Here is a 25,393-nt window from a genome sequence, read left to right as displayed (position 1 = left end):
CTTCTAACCTTTTACATAGAATGTTACTTTTTATATGTATACAGAACTGCCTTCATACTCCTCATAGAACTGTCTCTGTACTATACTTTCAAAGGAAACCTTTTTTTTCCTCTCAGTATTATCACTCTTTGCATATCAAGAAGTTCACGAAATAAATACTGTTCATGCTATCTTTTGCTTTCGGTTATTTCACTTAAGTTCTTGAGGGAATGCAGCTATAACACTTTCTTTATTAATTGATAATGTAAATCATCAACTAATGTTCCATATATGTTGTTTATTTTCAGAATTGAGTTATCATCTGTATGAATGTACATATTTTTTGTTGTAATACTGTAATATAAATAACAGGACTGACGTTTGCATGCAGGCATGTATTTAACATGGCAAAAATATACGTGTGTATATTGCCATAAGCGTTGTCTGTGTCATATATATATACATATCTGTTGACAAACTTATCACCTTAAATACTTCAAAAATGTTTTTGTCAGTAGACTTAGTGGTTACCTATTGTTGATGAAGTTTTAGCAAAATGAATTGTTCTGATGTGTTATTTAATTTTACATCTCAGTTGCAATTATTTCCAGAATTAAACCTAAAAATAGTGAATCTAAATTATATTAAATGCTTGTTCTTGTAGGAGGAAGTTACTACATCAAAGAGTGATTTGACGTGGTTTGAGAAACTCGAGTTACTTCGAGCCGTCAATAAGCCAAAAGAAAGACAAAGAGCTAAAATGCCTCGACTAAAGTACATCAAAGACATGGTGGAACCTATTCCGGAAATAAAAGAACCCGGCAGAGCACATTTGTATGAACAAAGGCGGATCAAACATATACTGCAACAGGTCCGCATGAAAGGAAAGAGTCAATTTGATTGGCTGAAAGACCGTGATCACCCAATGTGGAAGTCTACTGATGAGTCCAGTTCTGGAAGTAGTGATGACTTTTCTGATGAAGAAAAATTTTCTAGCCGCCGAAGAGAAAAGGGTTTGACTCACGAAGATGGGTTGATTTTAAATAGATACAACGTGAAGCCATTTGTTCAAGGCGTGAAGACTTTCTCTTCTCTTCAGAGAACAAACACTGAAATTTTCAAAGACTGAAAAAGATTGTCTGATATTTGGGGATCCGTCCACATTTTCTAAGTCTGGATTTTAATGTTGCATTGAACGGTGCTGCAAAATTTCAAATACTGTCTAGTCTTTTTATACTATCATGAAATAAATACGATTTAGATTTTTAGTGGACGGTTTTGCTTTTTGTTATATGATACAAACATGAAAACAGCATATTTAGCAATAAAAAACAAGGTGAATATCGAATACCTTTGTACTACCAATGCAGGGCGTTTTGTTTACGCCTCTTAAAACCGTCATTTTATAATTATTTACATACGAGACACACATTTTTCAAAATGTCCATGCCGAAACGTGAAAGATGCCTTGGTTAGTACTGAATAGGTAAGTTTTCACAGATAATTTTCCAACATAGAATTACTCTGAGAAACCTCCGAAAAGCTGTCCTCCATGGAATGGCTTTGAGGAACCGTTGTTCTTTTCAAACGTGCTTTAGGCTTCCTTACTCTTTGAGAGCCCTTCCTATTTAAGCTGAAAAGCTGGAAATAAGAAAGATAGCGCAACTAACTTCAAGTTTGTTATGATCTTTCAATCTAGCACCAGATGATTCTTAAAATGTTTAAATATTTGTAAAACAGTTTATACAGGCTTTAATAGGTTAAAACACTATTTGTAAAAAAAAAAAAAGCCTTTATTGTGTGTAAGAAGACCTAGAAAAATACTTGAAGCATCAGATAAAGTGATATTTTTTATGTGAATACTAGTACTGTATGATATCGATCATACAATGTTCAATGTAAAACATTCATAAATAGTGTTCCCAGAAATTATTGAGAATTCAGTTATCCAAAATGTTGGATTAATAACATACTTGTCAATATATAATTTAACATTACTATTTTATTTAATGACAATACCCGGTACTTTCTAATGTTACATGCAGTGTTCATGGATAGCCTTTCATTTATTTAATATACTTCCTGTTATCTGTTGATGTTCAAAATTACTTCTATTGAAAATAGAAAGCCTGTGTAAGCTATGTATAAGTAAGGGATTGTTAAACCCGGTTATATTTCTGAAACACCGAGTATTTTACTGTCTACTTTGTATTGCGTGGTACAATATATATATATATATATATATATATATATATATATATATATATATATATATATATATATATAAAGAGGAACTCAGTTAAGGAAAAAAAGTTTGTAGGCCTAGTAAACTAACATGCACAGACCATAAAGGCTTTGATATTTACTCAGTAAAAACAACAAAGTGGGGTTTCATTCTAGCCCTGCCAGCACTTTCCCTCTGCCGAATTTCTTTCCATTTTTCAATACGTAGTAATTTGTCCCACATGAATCACTAGTAGACAGTGGAATACTCAATGTTTCAGAAGTATCGCTAGTTTTGCAATTCTTTGACATAATAAACATCTTCAGTGGGCTCTTTTTTTTTCAAAAGCACTCATTTTGAACATTAGCAATCGACCAGAAGTATATAAAGAAAACGGTAAGTTATTCATGAAAACTGCATACACTATATAAAATAAGAAAGTGGCAAGTATTGTCATTTGATAAAAACTGATTTCAAACTTTATATATTTCATTTTTAAAATATTTTGAAACAAAAAATTTCACGAAAAAAATAATTTCTGGGAACACTATACATAAATCATTATCCAGAATATCTGTAAGGATATTTCAGAGGATTTCAATTTTTTTTTCATGTTTTTGCATAGAATTTCAATATAGAATTTGGCGAGAATGCAAGAATGTCTTATAAAGATAACTTCATTATAAATGCATGTATATGTTTTAGTAATAATAAAGCCCGTATAAAGTGTTTTACAAATTTCATAACATTTTGAGTATCCTGTGTCCTTAAGAACACAGTATATAATATTAATTTAATGATTTGAAAGGTTGAAATTCTTTTCAGTTAAAATTTGTACCCTTTTTCGTGGAGCATTTTCTGATAAGGGCATCTCTCTCTGCGAGAACTTTTTCCACTTTTTGATAACGATGTACTCCCTTAACCCGATCTCAGGTTGAGAATCTGTGAAGAAATTAGCTATGAACATGAAACAAGATTATAGATTAGATTATCTAGAGATATAATTTTATTTTAATAACCTGGTATCATTAGGTTCAGTCTGTCCTCGTCCACTTTTAATTGTTTTTTGATAGTGCTTCTGAGAGCTGCATAATTTTCATTCTTCCATTCTAAAAAAGAAAAAAAATCTGAGGCATGTAGGCATATTTTATTCAAAGTAATCGAAGCTTTTATTGAAACTTCTAATTGCATTTTCTTTATTCTTCGCAGAATTTTGAATTTAAGTATTATTTTCAAAAGGTATAATAATCATGTTTAATTCACTTACGGTCATTGTGAAGACCTAGCGCTAGCCTCACTAGACCAAACATCACGTTCGAAAAATTTACATAAAGCGACCCATCTGTCTCGCTTCGTGTAAGTTTCAAGTTCATTCTCATCAGGAACAGATACACTTGTCTTTTAGGGCATCTACTACCAAAGCCAAGAGGGGGCTCCATGGACTTGACAAAATCTTCTAAGTTTTTGATATTCATAGTCGCTCTATCAAGACATTTATTGAACAATTCAACAGCTTAGAACTAAATTTGTGTGAAGAATTATTTTCCTTTTTACTCTTATATAATTAAAGAACGGGCTATAACGCATTGAAGGTGAAGTATGATAATTTGATCCTAATATGTTATGATCCTGGGTGCATAAAGTGATAAAAAAATGACAGTGATTGAACTAATTTTATTGGTAAAATGATTAATTATAAAAAAATAGAGATTTTGAGAACTAATTCTTGTGGCTTATAATTCGTTACATTACCCACTTTTATAGACAGACATCGTCTACTTACGGGTCATGGAAACTGGCATACTTATGCCAAAGGTCAGTAAAGGCATAGAGATGTTGTGGTCCCACCTCGGAAGGGTCACGGTGCAAATAGTCAAAGTTGTTCACAATTACCGCTTCAAACAGGTTCATTACCTACGAATAAGAACAAAATACTAATACTTCAGAAATTCTTTTTTCTTGATAAGTCGCTGAACAGCTTTGCATTTGAGAAATATTGAATTTTCATATATGAAATAAAAGTTTATTATCTAAGAGTGCATCATGATCTTGACTCATGTTTATTTGGACAAGTTCAGAAAGTAGCCTTGTCGATGTGAAAAAAGTTAGTTAAATTCTATGAATTCAAAGTAGTGAGCTCCTCAACAAAATTTCCCATAGCCTGACTTGTAACTTTTAAAAAGATTTCGCAGTTTACTAAAGCATAGAGGAAAACAAAACAAATGTGTCCAGCATGCCAACAGAAGACGTTCTCGAGAATTCAGGAGTAATGTTCCTACAGAACATGAATCCAAAGTACTTGCATGTATATAGTGAAAATGTGCAAAATAACAAGCATTAATAAATACAATATTGGAACAGGTCTCTTGCTGCACTTAATCATAGTCATCTGGAAAATCAATCTTTAAGGAAAGTGTCCGTGGAAAGTAGACAGATGATAAAAAAGCACCCCCCCCCAAAAAAAAATGAAAGACTCACCAAAAATGTTGATAAAGTTATAAAAAGGATGAAGTATAGGTAAGCCCAGTCGGTACCACAGGAAGTGCTTCGGCCAGCGCCCTCACACGACCGCCCGTCCATACAGTCAAGCATTATTTGTTGCCAATTTTCACCTGTGGCACATCTGTTGATAATAGGCCAATTAAACTTTTATTTATTCGTTACAGTTAATTAAAGGGATGCAAGTATTCCAAGGACTAACTTTTACTTACTCACCTAAATAAAACTAATAAGGAAGTACCTATGTTCTTAAAGTTATTATATTTGTTGATAGAAGTCTTGTCATCAAGTTTAATATCCCCAAAGATCTGCATAAATAAAAGGCACAGCTTTCATTTAGGGATGCATTAATGTTATTTATTAAAATAATCTCCAACCTATTTCTCGAAGTCAAAATATACATCCGAAATATAAACGTGCTTAAAGCATACTTTACCTGCATTCCAAGAACTGCAAACACATAGAATGACAAAAAGTTCAGAAAGAACACGTACGGCAAAGACTGAAATGAAAAAGAGTGCAATCTTCCCTTCACAACTGAGTATTCAAATCTTCGGATTTTAAAACCTTGAACATTCGTAACGTTTTTCTTCAATTTTTTCCAACGTTCAAATGTCGATGATTTACCGACATTTTTATATGGTTTCGATTTTACAATACATGCTGTATAGTCACTTATTTTAATCAGTTTCATTCCACGCTATATTACTTGTAGGCTTATGTAGCATATACAATATTCCTTAAAGTGTGTTGACAATTTTTAAGATGCTGCAAGTTTTAATAACTAAAATCAGCTTAATTAATAACGGTTAATTACAAAAAGTAACTTTTATTTGATAAAAATGGACAATTTTAGACACACACTAGTGAAATAAAAGTTTGACGATAATAAACAGCATGGAAGTTTTATAAACTATTTCTTTTTTTTAAGAGAGCTGGGTTGTCTTGGACATTTTTAGACTATTGAGTCTCCTTAAAAAGAAGAGATCTTTTAAATATAGGAAATTGTTTTAATTATAAAAACAGGAATATGTGGTTTACAGCTAGAAAAATCATGATATTTCATATTTTTTGGTGGACCTGTCTGGTAATTTGTTGTCCACCCAGTCTCTTTATATAGAAAGGAATCAACTTACTGTTATAATACATATGTGAAATGTTACCTTCATAGAAACATAAAAGCTCCATAAAAGGAATCTGAGTTGCCTGAATTTCTTTAACAATTTTATAACACGAGCTGCTCTAAAGGCCCGGAAGTTTATGCCTTGAATCTATCGAGAAAAACTATTTCATTTACTTTCTGATGATTAAACTCCACGTTATTTTTTTAACATGCAGGTAAACAATTACTTCATACATTAACAGAAAACAATATTTTTTTTCAATGAAAATGGTATTACTTATTTCTAATCTTCAATACTTCTTAATTCCACAGTACCAAAATCGATTTACGTATATAGACATGAAGAAGAAAGACCACCTGATGAAAATCTAAGATGACGTCGACAACGCTGCCCAAAAGGAGAACGAAATCCATTTTGTTCCAATTGTCCGAAAAATAATTCTGTTGAAAAGATAAATTAACATAACAAATAAATGAAAGACACAATGGCAGAAAAGAATCCATTCAATTAAGCCGACTGGAATATTCTTGCCTTGTGTAGTGCAAGTATTTTCAACGATGCTTCCAGGAGAAATAAAACTACGAACGTCAGATTTGAATACCACAAAGCTAATGCATATTTCTCTGGCTGATCCTGGTACTGCAATCAGAAGTTCTACTCAGCTTTAAATGACAAAATCAGTTAAATTATTCTTTATTGTAAGATTATCAGGGTAGTATTGGGATAGGCAATGCACTGTGATCAATATCCATTGCTAATTCCTACTGAATACAAAAATAATTTTGAAAGCTATTTTTTAAGAGAAGAAGGCAAAAATCAATTTTTTTTTTCAATTTTTACTTTTTTTTGTTTGTTTTATCGACATAGTCGATAATGAAATAAGAAGAAAACAAAAAGTAATCAAGCTCCAAAGTCCATTGAAACAACACAAATTTGGAGCAGAGCAAACACGGAGCTCTAAAAGCATCAGAGGTGTCATCAGGTGTCATGGAGGAGTAAACAACCCCTGTCGACCGATCACACCTGTCTTGTGCTCCTTGTCATGATCGGGCAAAGTCCATATGAAAATAATGGCATAACAATTCGTATGAAAACGTCAGCCAACATTCGACTAAACAAAAGATTGTATTTGATGACAAGGTCTTTTGTTTGACCATGAATTTCGGAAATGTTGATTTTAAACGAGATGTTGATATTCTTGTTTCATAAACTTATTTGTCAATTGCTTGTTTCGTTTTAGAGATTGTTCGTAAGCAGAGCGTGCTTTTACGTAGCGAATGATCTGGGAGATAAACTCCATATGCGTGTAAAAATGGTATATTGCTACATAAATCAGGGAAGTTGATAATAAACAGTCATCACGTTTATCATAAACATTTAACGATGAATGAGAGCTACAAAGGTCTTTACAACAGAATTAGGTACAAATGGCAGTGAAGATATAGAAAGAAATACTCACATCCATTACTAAACATATTGTGTTTAAAATGACCATCAGCATGATAAAATTTTCAAAATGATCAGATATAACAAGTTCCCATATTATCCTGCGGGGTTTAGAAGCATCCTTTGGTACAAATCTTGTTCTATCCGGTTCAGTTTTTGCAACATATAGTATGCAATGTTCCTATTAAAGAGAGAGGGATATATATATATAGAGAGAGAGAGAGAGATGGGTTGATAGATAGATAGATAGATAATGTATCTTCCCAAAATCCATAAAAAAGTTTGTCAATGGTTGAATTTAAAGTCAGATATACGAAAAGTTCAACATTTAAAAATTATTTCTATTTTTTTTTTAACAAAAGAAAAAGTCTTAAAATTAGGTATACCTGGTTTTCAGTTAACCCAATGACATTTTCATTCTTGTTATCCCCTTTTTCAGATTGAAATGCGACTGTTATCATAGCAATGAAGACGTTCAGGAAGAAGAATGGAGCAATGGCAATATACACAACAAAAAAGATAGAAACGGGTAAATTCACTTCGTATTTTGGTCCCTTGTCAATCCCAGAGCTTGATATGGCGGAATCTAAAATGCTAAAAGGAGTAAGAATTTGAAAATAGTGTAATACACTAAAAAGCGTTTGATTTAAATAAGATTCAACCAATTTTATTGTTCTTAAGTAACTATTCTGTAGGTTAAGATAAAAATAAATGTAACCCACTTATCGAAAAGAGAGAGGGGATGCCACACCATTATATATATATATATATATATATAAATATATATATATATATATATATATATATATATATATATATATATATATATATATATATATATATATATATAATTTTTAAAAAATCTTACTCTGGCCAACCTTCTCCAGTAGTTATGACGAACAGAGTGGTCATCGCAGCAAAAACGTTATCGAAGTGAAAATCACGCCGCTTCCATTCTCTGTTGCTGACTTTCAAGTTTTGAAAGTGTAATCCTGTATACTGGATAAATGTTCCCCTACAATCAGCAAAAATTCCAATAAGTACCAGACATCGCCAAATAGATGACCCTTATTTTTTTAATATTCTTTTTTATACCTGCACTGATCTTTTTGCTTTGTGATGTCAGTGCAATAGCACAGTCTTCCCTTCAGCAGTTGAACCGCCATGATGGCAAATGTGAAGTGCATCAGTACATATATCAAAACAAGAGGTCCTACGCTCTTTACCGACTTCAGAAACTTCTCACATGCCGTCTATACAAGATAAAACAAACAAATATCAGCAAAACAATTGATGTATGCTTTCTTTGTATATAATGTACTCAGTTCAAAATGCCATATCTTCAGCATTATCAGTAAATCCTTTTAATTACCTTTAAGCCTTTAAACGTTTTGACGTTGATAGTTCTTAAAATCCTTAATATTCGCAACACCCTAAAGATCTTCAACGACTTCGTATTTGAGTCTCTACAGTTAAAAAGTAAACAAAATCGCAAATATATAGTGTTCGTGAACGTATACACTTGTTAAGATTCTTGTGAACATTAAAGGAGAACCATTCAAAGCAAATTGTGTCAGTAAAGTAAATATATCTTATTTAAATATATTTTCCATCCTAAGCAAAACCGTGCAAGAATATTCGGTTTTCAAGTTTTCTTACCTTATAAATAAGGATACAATAGAAGCAACAACAATTACAGCATCCAAATAATTCCAGGCATATCTTAAATATGATCCTTCATGCAATACAAATCCCATATCGATAATCTATGACAAAATTTTAAAAAATCTTAATGGTTTGTTAGTCCTCCAGCTAAATTACGTAAAACAATATTATATTATTTAGATTACCTTAACGCTATTACAAATATCTAATTACTGTTTGTTCAGTTAAAAAAATCACGAACTTTCAGTATCATTTCCATGGTGAAAACTATAGCAAAAACAGAGTCTATCCAAAACAGGACTTTGTTGTGGACGGAGTTATTGCCCTTCGAAGGATCTTCTGCCGCTAGAGTAATGCTACTCAGTACGATACAGACCATCACCAATTTTTCAAACCAATCATGATGGACCACCTTTCGGACGAACACTCTCACCCTGCAATCGAAATCAATTATCTCCCTCGAGCTCTTCTTTCCAGAAAAAGGATCATATACTGAACCGCAAAAGTTGCGTCACAAAAGCTGTTTGGAAATTACCAATGTTGGAATACATTTTTTTTCGGAAATGTTCATTTTTTGTATCTTTCTTTTGTATGTTTTTGTCCATTTGCTAGTTTTACGGTTAAATACACTTTGATATTACGTCAGTAATGATGCAGTATCCACTGGTGTGGTGCACCTTCGAAAACAATTGATAGAAAAGGTAATGCAGAGTTTGGTGTTGCAAACGTTTACAGTTTTGATCATGTTTGGGGTGTCTTTGGACTGTTCCAAATTTTTGGACCTACTTAGTATATTGGTCCAGGTAGGGACAATGGGGTAATAGCTGCGTGACACCAATCGGGTTCGTCGACTCCATATTGTGCCACACTTTGCTAAACATCAATATCACATATTCAGCAGGGCAGCACACACTGCTAGAGTAACTATAGACTTGCTAAAACAAAATTAAAACCCTACTGGACATTTACTGGATGAGGTTCAAAGACTCCTCAATAATTTCCATCCAAGGCTGACAGCAGCAAATAAACTTTTGGTATCCTTTCTACGGATGTAGGTTGACATTCTTATGACATTGGTTCACTACATGTACAGACGGTGTAAGGATTATAACTACACCTACTGTACAGAATGTGATCAACGCTAATGGGGTACATACGTGTTATTGAGAGTAAAAACGGTTTTTGCGTAATTATATGCAGATGCCACTTGTCTCTTGAATGCAACTGGTAGTAAAATAAATGTTTTATAACTCAGTAGGCACTTTTTTTTTCAATCAAAAATAATTTTGGATTTTAAATAATTATTGAAAATAGTTCTCTTATATGCATATTTAGATGCAGCGTTTCCTTTTCGGTTTTGTATATTCCAAAACACATTGGTGAAGACATGTCATATCAATGCACCTATAATTATCTATTCATAGCATCATACTATTCAGAATCTTCGCAAAAAATGTAAAGAAAGGAAAAGCAAGACTTTTTAAAAATATAATCCTTTCTGAATACTCGAGCAAAAAAAGCAGGTCTGTTTGTTTGTTTTTTTTTTTATTTTACAATCCTTTCTGAAAACTCACCAGCTATGTGCGCCGAAGATGCAAAGAGTACGATGTGGTATTATGCTATCTTCTTTTCCATCAGCAATGCTGCTTTTTCTTTCAAATAATTCATAGCAATAATAACTTTTATAGCATTGGATTATCTTTTTTAAAGATAGACAAGGCTATACATATACAAAAATTTACACTTTTTAGTCCCATCTCATTGACATTATATTCTAACATATTATATTCTAACAAGAGGCCCAAGGGCTTTAACGGTCAACTGAGTATAATACAATGCCGTAAATCTATAAAGTATAAAACAAAATGGATGAACATATGCTGCCCAAAAGCAAAGAAAAAAGTTATTACGATGAACAGGGATCAACAAAATAGTTAATCTACATGTTGTGCTAAGTAACCAATAGAATATCTATTTACTTGCCTTTACTTATCAGTGCTAGAACATTGCTATTTGTCACTAGCACCATGCATGCTACACATTAGTAATTGAACAAATACGGTTGACCCATTATATTCCCTTCCACATTAGCCTCTATTGGTCTTTGAAGAACATTTAATGGACAAAGGGTATTTTTGTCTCATTTATTCATGAATTATTTACAAGTCTATCAGACCAATGAAAAACTTACTTTGAAATTACTTTTTCTATTATGGTATACAATAAGAATTCTTGTTAATTTTTTATTCAAAATTGACATATTTAATTCATTATTTAGAGATTAATAGCAAAGAGGAATAACTTCTCTTAGTAGAGTATAGATTTTCCTTCAAGATAAATAGAGCCCTGCTCAGTACCATAACAGTTAACCCAGAATCCTAAATTTCATAAATCGGGTAAAGGTATTCTTGTTTTTTTTACAATATTAATTGTACCCTGTTTGCTTCCTAGATGTCTAGGAGCAGAAAACAATATTAATGCATTTTTGCTATTTAATCAATAGAGTCTCGCCCTTACAAAACCTCTGACTCAATGACGACGGATGAAAACAGACTGCAATTATAGTTCACCTGAGTGACTCAGGTAACTTAAGCTTTGTAACTTAATTTTAAGGAAAAATTCTTGGAATCGTTTAAAATGTATTAAAAATAAATATTGTAAGACTTACACGTTATCATGAGTACCTTCCTCATCTTCTGTTCTTTCTTTATTTATTTCAGACTTTCAGAAAGAAGAATACGAATCATGATTTTTAAAATGTACGTTTTGGTACATTAAAAAAAGGGGGGGGCTCTCAATCGTCACAACACGCTTTTTGCAGTTTATCTAATGATTGTTTCAAAACCAAATGTAAAAAAATGTTTATGGAAATAATGTTCTCATACTCACTTTCTCTGATTCAGATTTTTTTACTCAACAAGGCTATCTATTGCAATGACAAAGAAAACATTGAAAAAAATTGTACAAGGAAATAATGTTCTCATACTCACTTTCTCTGATTCAGAGCGTTCTTTTGCCTCAGCAAGACTATCTACTGCAATGGCGAAGAAAACATTGAGAAGTGTATCTAAGGAGAGTTAAAGAAAATTCAATCTATTCAAAATAAGTTGCTAAATACAATACAATGTAAGATAAAAAGGTTTGAAGTAAATATGAACAGGTTTGACCCTTCCCCTTCCTATCCATTTCCTTTAAGGAATATATGTTCAATGAATGAAAAGAAATTGCTGTGCATACTACAGATTTATAGAAACGTGATTATGGATACAAAATATGTTTTTTAAAGAAGCAAAGCCACGGTTTGATCCGAAAGTTTTTGATTTTTATATTTCCTTTTTTTCCAATAAATTAAGTATTTCTAATACTCAGCCAAACAAATTCTATTTGTGTTACATAGGCCCCAATCTTTGTTATGAAAATATGTAAATAAAAACAGGTTCGAGTTTGCATCACAAAGAATCGCCTAGAAATGCCTAGGATAACCCACTGCTTACATTCAAAATGGAAGAAAAAAATTTGTAAATTTTCAGATAATGGTGGCTGTGTTTCTATAATAATTCATTCTTTCTTTATTAGGCTATTTTTAAGCAAACCGCTAAAATGTATTGTCACGTCACTCAGAGCTCTTTACTTTACTAAACAGTCACTGGGCTCAAAAATGATTCCATACTGTGCAAAACGGGTGCGATCATCATTTGTTTGTTGTTTAACGTCCTTCTCGAGAATTTTTCACTCACATGGAGACGCCACCACTTGCAGGTGGAGAGCTGCAAATTTTGACCTATACTGGGCACTTAGGGCCATTGAGCAGTGAGGGATCTTTTTTGTGCCAGCACCTATATACTGCGACACGAGACCTCGGTTTATACGGTCTCATCCGAAGGACCAGTCTCCACATCCCCTAGTGGGATTCGAACCCGCGACGTAAGGATCAACTCCTTACTCCGCGACGCTCTAACCACTGCGCCACGCGGGTGACCGACCATCATTTGAGTTCATGCTCGACTAATATTGGCGCCTCACGGAAGTCACCTGCAGATTCAGAGATGCTTGCTGAATAATGTTTAATATGGAAGTTAACTTCTTAGAATTACACACTGCAATCGGATTTGTAAATCCATGAATTTTCGCCGTACCTTTTGATACGGGATCACGTTCGTTCACTGAAAGTGAAAAGTAAAAAGTTCTTCTAGTACTGCACTGGTGGAAGCATATCGTGCTCTCGGAGTCGGTTGTCAACAGCTTTTTGACTGAAAGGCCTTAATCCAGGTATCGTTTTGACTGTCGAACTTGACTTTGGAAGTGATTCCCGAGGTTCAAAAGACATTTGTAATTATATTATCTAAATGACATCACGAGGACATCCACTCCCTGGACGGTTTCGGGCGTTTCCAAATTCCTGTTACGGTCTTTGTAGAGACTGTAGCATTTCAATGCACTTTTACACATGCATATCTTCGTTACATAATTAAGCTTGCAACATACACATTGCTCATACTTGTACTCGCTATTTTTTTTTATTAATTCCTGGAATTCCAAATATTCCAATTAAATTTTTTTTCTCTGAATTTTAGATTGTTAAAGAATATTGTACTCAGAAATTGCATCTGAAGAATCGGAAAAAGTAATATAGTCAAATAAAGTGTGCTTATAGACATGAAAAGTCACGTCTTTGACACAATGCTATATCGAATGAATACAAAGACCCTGTCGTTAAATATCAAAACGCTATATTCAAATAGATATTAAATTTATTTACAATTCTTGATATGCAATATTACTTTTTTCCATTTTGAAAATTTTCAACTTATTCTACTCGAAAAATATAGAGGATAAAAAAGTGCTGATGAATTATCCAACCATTTCAATTTCAAGATTCCTTGGATATATGCAAATATTAAAAAGGTATATTTTCCGCTTTTGGTTTCCTGTGGAAGAAAATGGCAGAAAACGAGTTTTGCCTATATTATTTTTACCTGTTCCATTAGTTTTACAAAAGAGCAGTAAAAAGATACAGTTTCCAAAGAGAACGGCAATTATGAAGAAGAACACCACGGAGACGCCCACTCCGTCTATTCCACCATAGGCCCGGACTCCGTTGTACATGACTGAATTCCAGTCCTCCGCCGTTATAATCTGAAGGAGAGCACCTGATAATTTACATTGAGATACATGTATCTGAAAGAAAAGAATAATTAAGAGGAATAACACAATAAAGTTCACCTGAAATACTGTCAATATAGCTTTTGGGAAAGAATCAAAATGGGAAGCCGGTCTCCCTTCCTCAAAATTAAACCTAAACAAATATAACATTATAAAAGTTAAGACTTTTATCACAAATTTAAAGAAATTGTTTTATATAACGTGTTTAGAGTAGCTGTACACGATATTTATATTAACCGTCCGCCAAACAGCTGCATCCCAATCAGAGAAGTCACAAACAGGAAGAGGAAGAGGAGAAATAGCAGACTCAGCATGTACGATATACTTCCGGCCATCACCTGTATAAGTTTCTCTATTTTGTCATTATACCTGTAAAAACCAACATTTTACGTGTTTATTCGAAAACCATCATTAAATGTGTTGAAGTACAACATTTTTATGCACAGAAGAGATAAAACGATCGAACCTTGTTTTCTTGAAAACTCTTAGCAATCTCAAACTTCTGAAGACACTACACCTCAAGCCTTGATTACCAGAGTGAATAAGCAGGATAAGCCCTATGACACTAATCACCCAAACCTGCAGGTGTTGTACATTATTATCATGTCTATTAATTAGAGATTAATGAAATGTCAAATTGTTAACAAAAACGTTTTTAATTTACTTAAAAATTCACATAGATTTGAAAGGTTTTTTTTCCGTTGAAGGGTTTGCTCCACTTAATATACTTGCTAAGGAGATGAAATTCACTTTTGAAAAAATAAACCCCTTGCACCACAAAGCCCACCTGAAACACAAAACATCTTCAAGAAAATGGTTATGTAATTGTAGACATCCATTATTTGAACAATTTACATTACAGCATATTGAGGCATTTTTGTTATTGTCAATGCATTTATGAATTGGACCTATTTACCCAATTATGGCTCAGATGTCCCAGAGGCCTTGCATTGAACAACAATGAATCTAAATTACATGGGGATACATGCATATTAATAAAAAAAATTTTCTTTATAAAAATGGTCTTCTATTGTAGCCATGCCCTTGCTCCAAGAACATTTAAACTACATAAGAATGATTAACTATTATTTGACTAATTATGGCCCTAGAATCCCAAGAAGAAATCTAGTGGAAATTAAAACCTCTTAGTGTAGCCTAGGAATTAAAAATGTTTGAAAAAATTGATTCAAAACTACAAGAAAAATTTATTTACCAGTATGTCTAATTATACGCCAGTTACTACTAAGAGAAGAAATTTTTGAAGATTTTTTTTTCTTGTATACGACTATAATGCTTGTAATGAGAGACGGAAAGGCCAACTGACGGACACCGGACAATCTTCGATCAGAAAAATCTTTGGATCAATGATATAGAAACACTAAAGAACAACAAACATACTTACCAATACATCGAATCTGTTGAAGGAGGAGTAGAAATATTGTCGATATCCATGCGCGCATACCCTTAGAACTACTTCAATAGTAAATAACACAACAAACAATATTTCCATATAATCTGAAATAAAAGAATATATTTTATACTATCACTGCAATCACTACAGAGAGAGAGAAAGAGAGAGAGAGAGATCTTTATTTTCTTTTATAATTTAAGCTGTTTCTTATGGTTTTGTGTTCCAACCTCTGTTCTCCCCAAGGGTCCGTGTTTTTGCCCTCTTCACGTTTCGTTTCTTTACAGAATTAATGAGATTGAACACAGTTCGTCATCTTCTCATTGTTCGTGTTATACAATTGAAATACGTGAAGATAACGAACAGTGACCGATCTAAAACAACCTACAAACAATACTCATCCGTGAACAGGGCATAAACACGAAGCCCTGGAAATTCAAGAGGTTGGATCAGGTGCCTAGAAGGAGTGAGCATCCCCTGTCGACCGGTCACACCCGCCGTGAGCCCTATGTATTGATCAGGTAGGCGGAGCACTCCGTAGACAAATTTAATATAAAAACAAAGCCCAACAATCTGTATGAAATATGTCAGTCAAAATACGACCCAATGACAGGTGTATTTGCTAACAAGGTCATTATAATCAGAAACCGTTCTGATTTTAATCAAGGTTGTTGAAATCCCTGTGCATAACAAATAAAATGCAAAATGAAAAATAAAGTAAATTGTGGAGGTAAGTTTTTCGAGTTTCTTTTTACTTGTAAGCAGACGGAAAACTGCAATAAGGTTGGTTGTGATCCTAGTAACATTAGACTTAGCAAGCGTTTGAAGGTTCATTTATGATTCAAAAAACCAATTGAAAATCTAAAATAAGCCAGCCTTGTCAGGTTCCTCAAAATATCTTTTATCACAGATTTGCCAAGATGTGAAATGTAAACAAACTGATCATTTAAGTCGATATGAACTGCTTTATAGTGTAAAAACTGTCAATTAATAAGGTTGATCTTATGCTGAACATCACGTGAAAGGATAACTGTGCGTTTGCTATGCACTACTTTGACTATATCGAAATACACTGCAGACTAGTCATCCCACTCCATAACAAGGAAGACAAAAAAGATAACCTTCTAGAGATGTAGAATATATCTGAACTACTAAACCGAGATATAAATTGCATGTGAGGGACAATATGAAAACAACCTGAAAACATTTAGAAAGTCTTAAAGAAATGCTGAACGGTGTTGTTGTTGTAGGGGAGTTTGGATTTTACTTAGAAAGAATGAAAACCATAGATAAGAAAAGGCTCGTGTATAAGGAAGTTCACACAAAGTGGACTTCAGTTCTGACCACATTCTCACAGGAGGATAGAGAAGTAGAGAAGCCTAGAAACGCTTGAAAAGACAAAGAAGACAACTAGTACACTGACAATGTGGATGCAAAAAGATGCTGACGGCACTGTGGTAAAATTCATGTGAAATAATCAGAATTTTTTTTAAATATGTAAGAAATCATAGTGGTGTTAAAATTTCATGAAAGAAATCTAATGAGAAACATTAGAATCTGTGAAATAGTCAAAGATTTGTGATTATATATAAGAACAACCCCGATGATGAAAGTTCATTCAATATAACCGGAAAGAGAAACATAAATAGAAGTAGAAAGCAGAGGGAAAGAAATTTAAAAATCTTGTAGAAAGTTTTCGGGCATAAGGAATGAGTATTAGTAGAACTATACCAGAAATACCAGAAAAAGGAATCCATGTTCTAATATAGGACTTTTCCTGGAAATTTCTCAAATAAGAGATATCTTGTTTGTGACAATTAATGTAATGTTATTGTTTTCAGTATAAGTTGGACCGTAGGCAAATGACAGAAAAAAAGCAATGAAAGAATCATAAGACTACTAAAAGAAAGACATGCAACAAGTAAAAGTAACACGAAAGAAAGATATGGAAAGCAAAAAAGTAATAAAAATTGTTTTCTTTAAATTTTGGAGATAAGATAGCCATGGAAAATTCCAATTAAAAAACTGTATGAAAACAATTGCCTGAGACAGGATACCAGGTAGAACAACAGGAACAACACATCAATCTGAAGGAATAGCGAAACAAATAGCATAAAGAATTTAAAAAAAAAAGTGTAAAAGGTGAAAGAGTCAAACGTGAATGGAGGAAATAAAATGACAACTAAAGACACGAAAATAGGTAAACAATATTGGGAACTTAGGTGTCGATAGACAAAAAATTGACCATAGCAAACTACCATGACACAAATGTTTATTGTTACTCATCATACTTTAAACTAATAATCTTTGGTTAATTGTATTATTATTCTTTATACATAAATAAAAAAACAAACAAAAAAAAACATCCACTACGGTTTTACTTATATTATTATTGAGTCTTATTTCAATGCTGGACTATACAGTAGGTAAATACTGAGGTAAATCTTCATGCAATAGACGTAGCAATCACTTCTTACACTGTAAACTATCCAGCCATTGAGGCTGATTGTAATGTTCTGTAGCTGTTATTACAGTGTTAGCTGCCACACAAGACATTGTACCCCAAAAGAAAACGTCCGAGTCCACTATTCGTCTCACATACAATATCCTATTAAAACCAAAAAAAAAAAAAAAAAACATAAAGGTCAAAGATAATGAAACTAACACATATCTTTGAATCTTATTTTTTTTTAGAAGAATGTATATATTCATTCAATAATAAAACCGACATGATAAAAATATATTACCTTATTTTTGACATCTCTCTTTTGAAAGCTGAAAAGTTGAAAACGGAAATAAATTTTGAAGTCCTGAATTAAAAAAAAAAATGTAGACGTTTTAAAATATATTTTGAAAAACTAACCTTCTTTAAAACTTTCATGTGTCTGCTTCGGTAAAGAAGATTGCTCCCTACACATAATTTCCTCTGAAAAAATGACCTCAAATTATATAATACCTGCCAAACTGGAACATTTTTTTTCATTTACTTTAAGTTATTGTAAAAACACTTTCACATCATGATAAAAATTAAATTGATGTCTATTACAAAAATTGCTAAAGCTTTTTACATAGAGGTATAATTATATCACTAAGGTATGAAAATATAAATGAAAAATCAAAACATGTCTAATCCTCCTTTGGTTTACGATTAAATTTACACTTTCTATCATGTCTTACAACAGCTAGTAGACAATACAAATTATGTTCTTTGGTTATAATTGTGTATTATACACTGTATGCGACGTATTACATATAGATAAAAATACGTTCAAATTTTGTTCTGAAACATGAATGTTCTACCAGGTTAATGTTGTTTTCCTGCTTACCCCCTCTGTTTATCCACTGGAAATAGTTTCGCATTTGTTGTTTTTCATTTGGATCTTGGAATTTTTCATTTTTCTTTTCTCGTTGTATTTTTTCTCGTTCTCTTGTAAAGACCCTGAAATCATCACGTGTGCTTCAAAACCTTGATTACATCTGATATATAAATATGTTTAAGATATAGAATGGTTTTATAGAATACAGAATTTACACAATGTCTTGATTACCATCGTCGGATACCCACGAGTGATCTCGTCTATTATTTATCACCCGGGTGATAAGTAAGATCGTGGGTATCCGACGATACGTGATTACATAGAATATAGAATGTACATAATGTCTTGGTACATAGAATATGGAGTATTAAGCATACTTACCCTTTTAATATTCCAAGTACGAGATTCATCATAAAAAGGGCACAGAACATTATAAGTGGGATAAAATACAGCCAGTTACACCGGGTTCCTTTGGCGTCGTTAGTCTGGAAAATCAAATATGAAAGGAAACGCTATGTACATCTCTCAACAAACAATAATGATAATTGTAAAACTACAAACGACCTGTCTTTTTTTTCACTATTTTTATGTACAGTGTATATCAATGAAATAGATTTGTTGTATGAATTTGATAGTAATGCTTCTGGGCAAGAAATTTACGAAAGAGTAAAAGTAGGTTTCTTTAAGTTGTTAACAAACTACATGTACATGTGTGTTTTTAAACTTTTTTAGGGTAGTATAATTTTATTGCTACAAATGGTATATTAAAATAATAAATAATCAATAACTTGTTTTGTTTTTTTTAGCATCAACTGATAAATTTTTATAACCTTTTTATATTCTAAGAATTACAATTACAGTATTTAAAATTATCTGAAAAGCAAATATCCACTAGATTTATTTCAATGTGCAATATTGATATATTGTAAAATCATTTTTTTTTCTATTAAGCAACTTTTTTTTCAAAATAAGAAGCTGGATCCAGCGAGGGTCACGAAGGTTCGATATCACCCAGCACAAAGGGTTTTCAATGTCGTGACTTAGGAAAAAAACTGGATCAAACCATGAAAATACTCCTTAATCATTAAGGTTCATGAATTTGTTTTACCCAGTAATACAAGTCGGTCCAACCTTCCATAGTGAGACACTGAAATACTGTCAGTAATGCAAGGCCAATGTTGTTGAAGCTTGTAATACCCCTGTTGGGCCCTATCCAATACCGACGACATGTGGTATTTCCAGTGCAATGGTGACCATCGCTGTCAAGGTCAACCTGGCATGGCCGCTGGGGTTCTACCATGTCGGAAAGGCATACTCTATCTGTTCAAAATATATTGAAATTTTTCACAAAAGAAATCTTACAAAATCATTTCCTTCAAGACCAATTTTATTAAAGATATGGAAGATCTGGGAAAGCATAGAAATGGCTTTGATCAAAACAAGATTTTGAATTAAACAGGCATTTCTACATGTAAGTACTTTTAAAGGAAATGACCAGGAAGCGTACATTTAAAGGCCAAATGTACATTTAATCTTTCTCGACCTTTGCTCGCAAGAGACACATACGTAAAAAATTCTTTCCCCTCAACATTCATGTTCGAATACTTTTGTTTTCATTCAATGCTTACATGCATATTAATGATAATTTTTCCCCCGCTAAAGAAAATAGATTATTCTTTAGCTTCAGAAGGGCATATTGAGAAAAATTTCTCCGCTATTGAATAGCATATATACACTAGACAAAATTGCTAACGCACCACCAAATAAAATTAATATTTTACTTTTCAAAACTTCTTAATGATGTATTTGATATATAATTATATTACTTAAATAAAAAATGAGGCATTTAAATGCCTTTACTGATAGATAACTACAATGTTTACTGAAGCGTAACCATTTCATAGAAACAATTAAAATCGTGTCCATACTATTTTGGAAGAATAAATTTCTATTTTTTTTCTTTGTGTTTGTGTTCTTTACATTTGTACTAATTAAAAACTCAGAAAAAAAGTTGCACCATGTGCGGCGTTTGACCTTAGAAAAGCGTGCTAAAGCAGACAGTATGGTGGCTACAGGGGGTTTCTATAAAGAAATTTTTAAAAAATAAAAACAATTAAAAGATTGTGAATTCCTTTAATGAGAAATTGTTTCAAATAGATTAACAAACATAAAAATGTTTAATATAGATAGCCACGGCATTAAGTAAGCAGCACACGATAATTTGAAAATTGTACCACAAAATTGGGTCAACCGGAAGTTGGGTGGATTTGGTATGGACACCAAGGCACTGGATGACTACTAGGCGATATGATAGTCAATAACTGTATGTTATTTGATTTTTAACTTGGAGACTGCTTCTGTGGTAACCTCACGGACCACCTTTGGTGATCACCAACTTCATATCTGGGCAAAAACGGTGCGCAGTGCACGTCGGAAAATTGGTTTTCGGGCAATAAGGTCATTTAAGGGTCTTGTCATGATATCAAGACATTTGTCAATCCCACTGTTTTGGAAAAGATGGTGTATTATACATGTATATTCTATTACCGATCGGGTAAATGTTCGATTCACAAATAAGAATAACAAGTGGTGCGTTAGCAATTGTGTCTAGTGTATACATGCATAACAAAGTTATATATTGAAAAATTCTCTGTAGTACATCAGGCTCGCTAGATGTTGCAAAAAAAAATCAACCCCTTGATAAGATTCGGAAAAAATACATAATTTGAGGGAAAAAAATGTCGACTCTTTTACGACTTTTTCGGTTAAAAAGGCATTTGCCTCATTTAGGCATAGTCAACAGAGTATTGTATCGCTTGAAAACGTTAACGTTTTAAAGACATTTTTGTATAGAAATAAAACACATACTTAATTTCTAATTAATACTAAATAAAAAAAATTATCTTAAGAAGTTCCAAGAACGTCTGTTTTAAGATCTTTATAACCGGTATTCCAAACATTAATACAAGGAAGTATACATTTATATAAAAAAAAAATTGAAGCACCCTTTATAAGTGTGTATAATTTATTGCAATCTCTCCATTTCTCTTTTTACGACATAGACTTGATTTCATCCACATCAGATCTGTTGAATTAAAAGGGTTTGTTAACATGGATCTCAAAAGCTATCTTTGTTATAGACAAAACAAATATTTCATAAAGCTGACAGATTTTTTATTTCATAAAATTACTCAAAGATAGATTTTTATCCAATTTTTATGGATAAATGATAAGGAAAGTAAGAAGAATTCCTGATAATCAGAATTTCCTACAGTGAGTTCGATATAAGTTTTACTGATCTTTGAAAATTACCGTGATTAGCAATCCTGGATCTATTATCTTTGAAGCAAGCCCTGTTAAATGCTCCCTGGTAGTAGTCCATACCAATAATGGCGAAAATCAGCACTGCCATTGTGACGAGAAAGAAGACGGGCAGCAGAGGAAATACGGACCGAAAAATAGTCATGGTCACTATCTTCATATCTGAAATATCATTTTCCTTAAGGATGATTTAGACTTCTTAGAGCTATGTATTTGTTTTTATCAAGTTTTTCTAGACAAAAATATATACCTTGCACAATACAGTTATACTATCAAAGCACAAAATTATAGTCTCATGACATGGTCAAATGTTTCTATGTAGAGAACTTAAATTGTAACTAAACTTTATTCACAGATTCTCAAACTTTAGACTTAGGCTTTCCCAACGTTAAGTACTGCAACTCATTTCGCCAAAAAAACAAAAACAAACAAACAAACAAACAAAACAAAACAAAACATAAAAACAGATGTGCATCTGTGTTTTTTTTTCCAGATGGAATAAACCTTCAGCGAAGAAAAGAATAATCTTACTTGGTATTCCAGATACGTCTTAGGACCGCAGTACTCGTGTCAATCTCGGTAGAATTAAACTTACTGTATGTTTCAATACTCATAATACTCGTGTCAATCTCAGTAGAGTTAACCGTACTTGGTATTCCAGATATAAATCTTAGCACCCGCAATATATTAATACATGTTAACCTTACTTCCAGAAATAAATCTCAGGACCCACAATACACCTATCAGTCTTATAGAGTTAAGCTTTCTTAGTATCCCAGATATGCCTCAGAATCCTCAGTACTCGTGTCAATATCAGTAGAGTTACCTTTATTTAGTATTCCAGATATGTCTCGAAATCCTCAGTGTTCGTGTCAATATCAGTAAAGCTAAGCTTACTTGGTATTCCAGATATAAGTCTCAGGGCCCGCAGGACTCGTGCTAATCTCAGTAGATTCAGGTCTATATCGTCACCCAAAAAGGTTATGATGTGCTCTAAAATTCTGTTGAGAAATTTGCATTTTCAAAAATGAAAAATGATTTAAAAAATAAATCTAATTTGGTCATTCATTAAGTCTTTTTGATTTGTTTTAAAGTGTTAATACTAATTTATAAAGATGTGAGTTATGAGTCCTTTAATTTGTTTTGTTAATAGCTGCTACCTCTTTGGCCCATTGACTGTTGGTAAGTGGTTAGTATTTGCAAACTATAGTCTGCTTTATTCCAGGACATGATGAGCAAAGAGTCAAAAATATGAATTTCTTGTTCCCCTGATTTAGTAAAGTCAGGTTAATGGTTAAGTCAGACTACTGTTATTTTACTAACCGTAAAGGTCTGTATAAAGGTATTAACGTTTTCTTTAAGGCAAACGTTTGTTGAAGTCTGTTTATGAGACAGGTTAGGTTCACTAATATGTTTGTTAATCAGCCTCTTAGCGTCAACTTATCCATCGCACTTTAGTTTAGTCCTTCATTCAGTGTGTTTTAGGAAGTGAGTAGACAAAGCCAATTACACATGTACTTAATTACTGTGACCTTATGTTGTGGATTTGGGAATTTTTTTTTCGTTAATCATTTCCAATCCATATCATAAAACGGTTTAATAAATTTGATATATGTACAAGGGCACGATGTATCACGCCTTGGTGAATTATTTTTTAGCAGACCTCACATGTGCCCTCAATTTATTGAGTTTAGAAATCAGATTGTGAGCATTCAGCTACATATTATGCATTTAACAGTATAAAAGATTATAAACCTTCAGTTTAAGTATACTTACCCCAAAATAACGACAGTAAAATCAAGTTTGTTCCAGTTGTCCCGTAGATATGCGTTTTTCCCACAAATGAAACCCTTTGCAATTATTTTCAACACAGCTTCGGCGGTAAAGATGGACAAAAAATAAACTTCTGATTTTTCCTAAAATAAGAAAACATGTGCCAAGACAATTATGTAGATTTTAAGCCTTCTCGAATATGAATTAACTCGAATGAAATTGATAGCTTACCAGTTCTATGGTTAGTTTTGTTTTGTCATTGTTTGGTAAATGTTCCTCTAGCGCTAACACAATACAATTAGCTATAATTGTAATTAGGATGAAAATTTCAAAAAATCTAAGGTGTGTTAAGGTGTGTACACAAACTAACAGTGTAATACTTAAAAAAAAATGATAGTACATTTATATTAGAGTAGCCTGATTTATAAGACACCTCTGATGTTAGAGGATCTAACGGCCTCGGGCAAACAGTTCGGTTCTTGGGTCCGACAAAACGCATGTTGCCCTCAAACCCAGTCAATAAATGTATGTTGTATAACAAAAGAGTTGGGATATTTTATGTGGATGCACCACTTAAGAATTTTTCAAGGTCCTTGATGATCCACATATCTACATGTACATTGAACTCAAGCTTTAGAGTACAAGTATTTGAATAAATTCGTTTCCGCGAGTGAGCTGCTGGGAAATACTCATTATCTTTTTTTCTAGGTATATTATATTCTACACTTGAATCTGCCATCATTCGACAGTATGCCATCTGTACACATATATACATGTTTATGATCTGAAATTATGCAACGTAAATTACAAGTCAAATATCGTTGGAACCAAGAAAAAAGTTGAATTATCCGAGGATTCAATGTACAGAGTTTAAAATACATTTTACACTTCGAGGTCAAAATTATTTTTTTTCAAGCAAGCTTTTTGCGTACATGTATATCACTATTGGTTAATTTATTGAGTATTTTCCTGATTATTAAAGGTTGGCAAATAAGGTATTCTAATGTGAATTTATCTTTCCACACAGGCTTACCAAATGTTTCAATTGGGTGTGGTTACAAAATATGTGTTGTGTACTACATATGACCATGACCTTGAAGTTTAAACTAACTTTATCCTTCTGACCAATTTGTCCTATTTTACATTTTTTTTTCTTTTTTTCAAGGAAAGAAATTTTTGCATCTTTTATATGGAAGTTTATGTGAGTGTTCTTCACTTAAGATATTCCCTATTTACCCTATATAACCAGGAAGAAAACGGTTAAAGCTGAATTGTCAAGGATATTTACTCTCCGTCACATATATTGCTATTCTTCTGACGAACCATTTTCTCTCAAATATAAACAGTGATCTGTCATTGATAGTGTTTGCATGTAACTGCGGGCCTGTTTGAATTTCACTGACAAGTTCATATATAGTTCGTCTTTCTTGTGACGAAGATTTCTGTCGACGCATTGGGTTTCTTTGTTCCTTTA

At 32.7% G+C, this 25,393-nt stretch overlaps 3 protein-coding genes across 3 annotated transcripts in view; 1 reads left to right on the top strand and 2 right to left on the bottom strand.

Annotated features, from left to right (window-relative positions):
- The window catches only part of LOC133197172 (uncharacterized), a 13,047-nt gene extending 11,800 nt beyond the window's left edge, over positions 1-1,247 (top strand). Inside the window, exon 8 of the mRNA XM_061333060.1 lies at positions 644-1,247. The gene's annotated coding sequence lies outside the window, so the exon portion shown is untranslated. The remainder of the gene's footprint in view (positions 1-643) is intronic.
- Positions 1-2,025, bottom strand: part of LOC133197177 (serum amyloid A protein-like) — a 270,340-nt gene extending 268,315 nt beyond the window's left edge. The window contains exon 1 of the mRNA XM_061333067.1: positions 2,019-2,025. The gene's annotated coding sequence lies outside the window, so the exon portion shown is untranslated. The remainder of the gene's footprint in view (positions 1-2,018) is intronic.
- Positions 1,166-25,393, bottom strand: LOC133196142 (probable voltage-dependent N-type calcium channel subunit alpha-1B). Its single transcript, XM_061332075.1, has 35 exons — positions 25,204-25,393; positions 24,151-24,256; positions 23,923-24,062; positions 23,044-23,147; positions 22,138-22,308; positions 19,934-20,145; positions 19,207-19,310; positions 18,835-18,947; positions 18,372-18,434; positions 18,256-18,283; positions 17,986-18,116; positions 15,503-15,615; positions 14,567-14,679; positions 14,338-14,469; positions 14,161-14,233; positions 13,953-14,073; positions 11,928-12,004; positions 9,179-9,406; positions 8,932-9,038; positions 8,645-8,738; positions 8,368-8,525; positions 8,141-8,287; positions 7,659-7,866; positions 7,286-7,453; positions 6,358-6,465; positions 6,183-6,266; positions 5,866-5,973; positions 5,139-5,204; positions 4,919-5,010; positions 4,682-4,826; positions 3,987-4,117; positions 3,471-3,685; positions 3,223-3,312; positions 3,042-3,145; positions 1,166-1,620 (listed from the first exon to the last, which is right to left on the bottom strand). Exons 1-35 carry the CDS (start codon positions 25,371-25,373, stop codon positions 1,474-1,476), a joined length of 4,371 nt encoding a protein of 1,456 aa, XP_061188059.1. The 5' UTR covers positions 25,374-25,393; the 3' UTR covers positions 1,166-1,473.

The sequence above is a fragment of the Saccostrea echinata genome, unplaced genomic scaffold (genome assembly GCF_033153115.1).
Source record: "Saccostrea echinata isolate AGI-Se365-2 ecotype Australia unplaced genomic scaffold, CSIRO_AGI_Sech_v1 ptg000030l, whole genome shotgun sequence".
NCBI lineage: Eukaryota > Metazoa > Mollusca > Bivalvia > Ostreida > Ostreidae > Saccostrea > Saccostrea echinata.
Note: the sequence above shows the minus strand (reverse complement) of the source record. Positions and strands in the feature narration are given on the sequence as shown.

Bases quoted from the DNA above. Each gene is read 5' to 3' on its own strand.
- LOC133196142 (XM_061332075.1), bottom strand. From the start codon at position 25,373: ATGCGTCGACAGAAATCTTCGTCACAAGAAAGACGAACTATATATGAA. The intron at 18,284-18,371 runs GTTAGTTTTTCA...TCAACTTTTCAG, and splicing joins ACATGAAAGTTTTAAAGAAG to CTTTCAAAAGAGAGATGTCA. The intron at 9,407-11,927 runs GTGAGTATGAGA...TTTTCTGGAAAG, and splicing joins AACGCTCTGAATCAGAGAAA to AAGAGCTCGAGGGAGATAAT.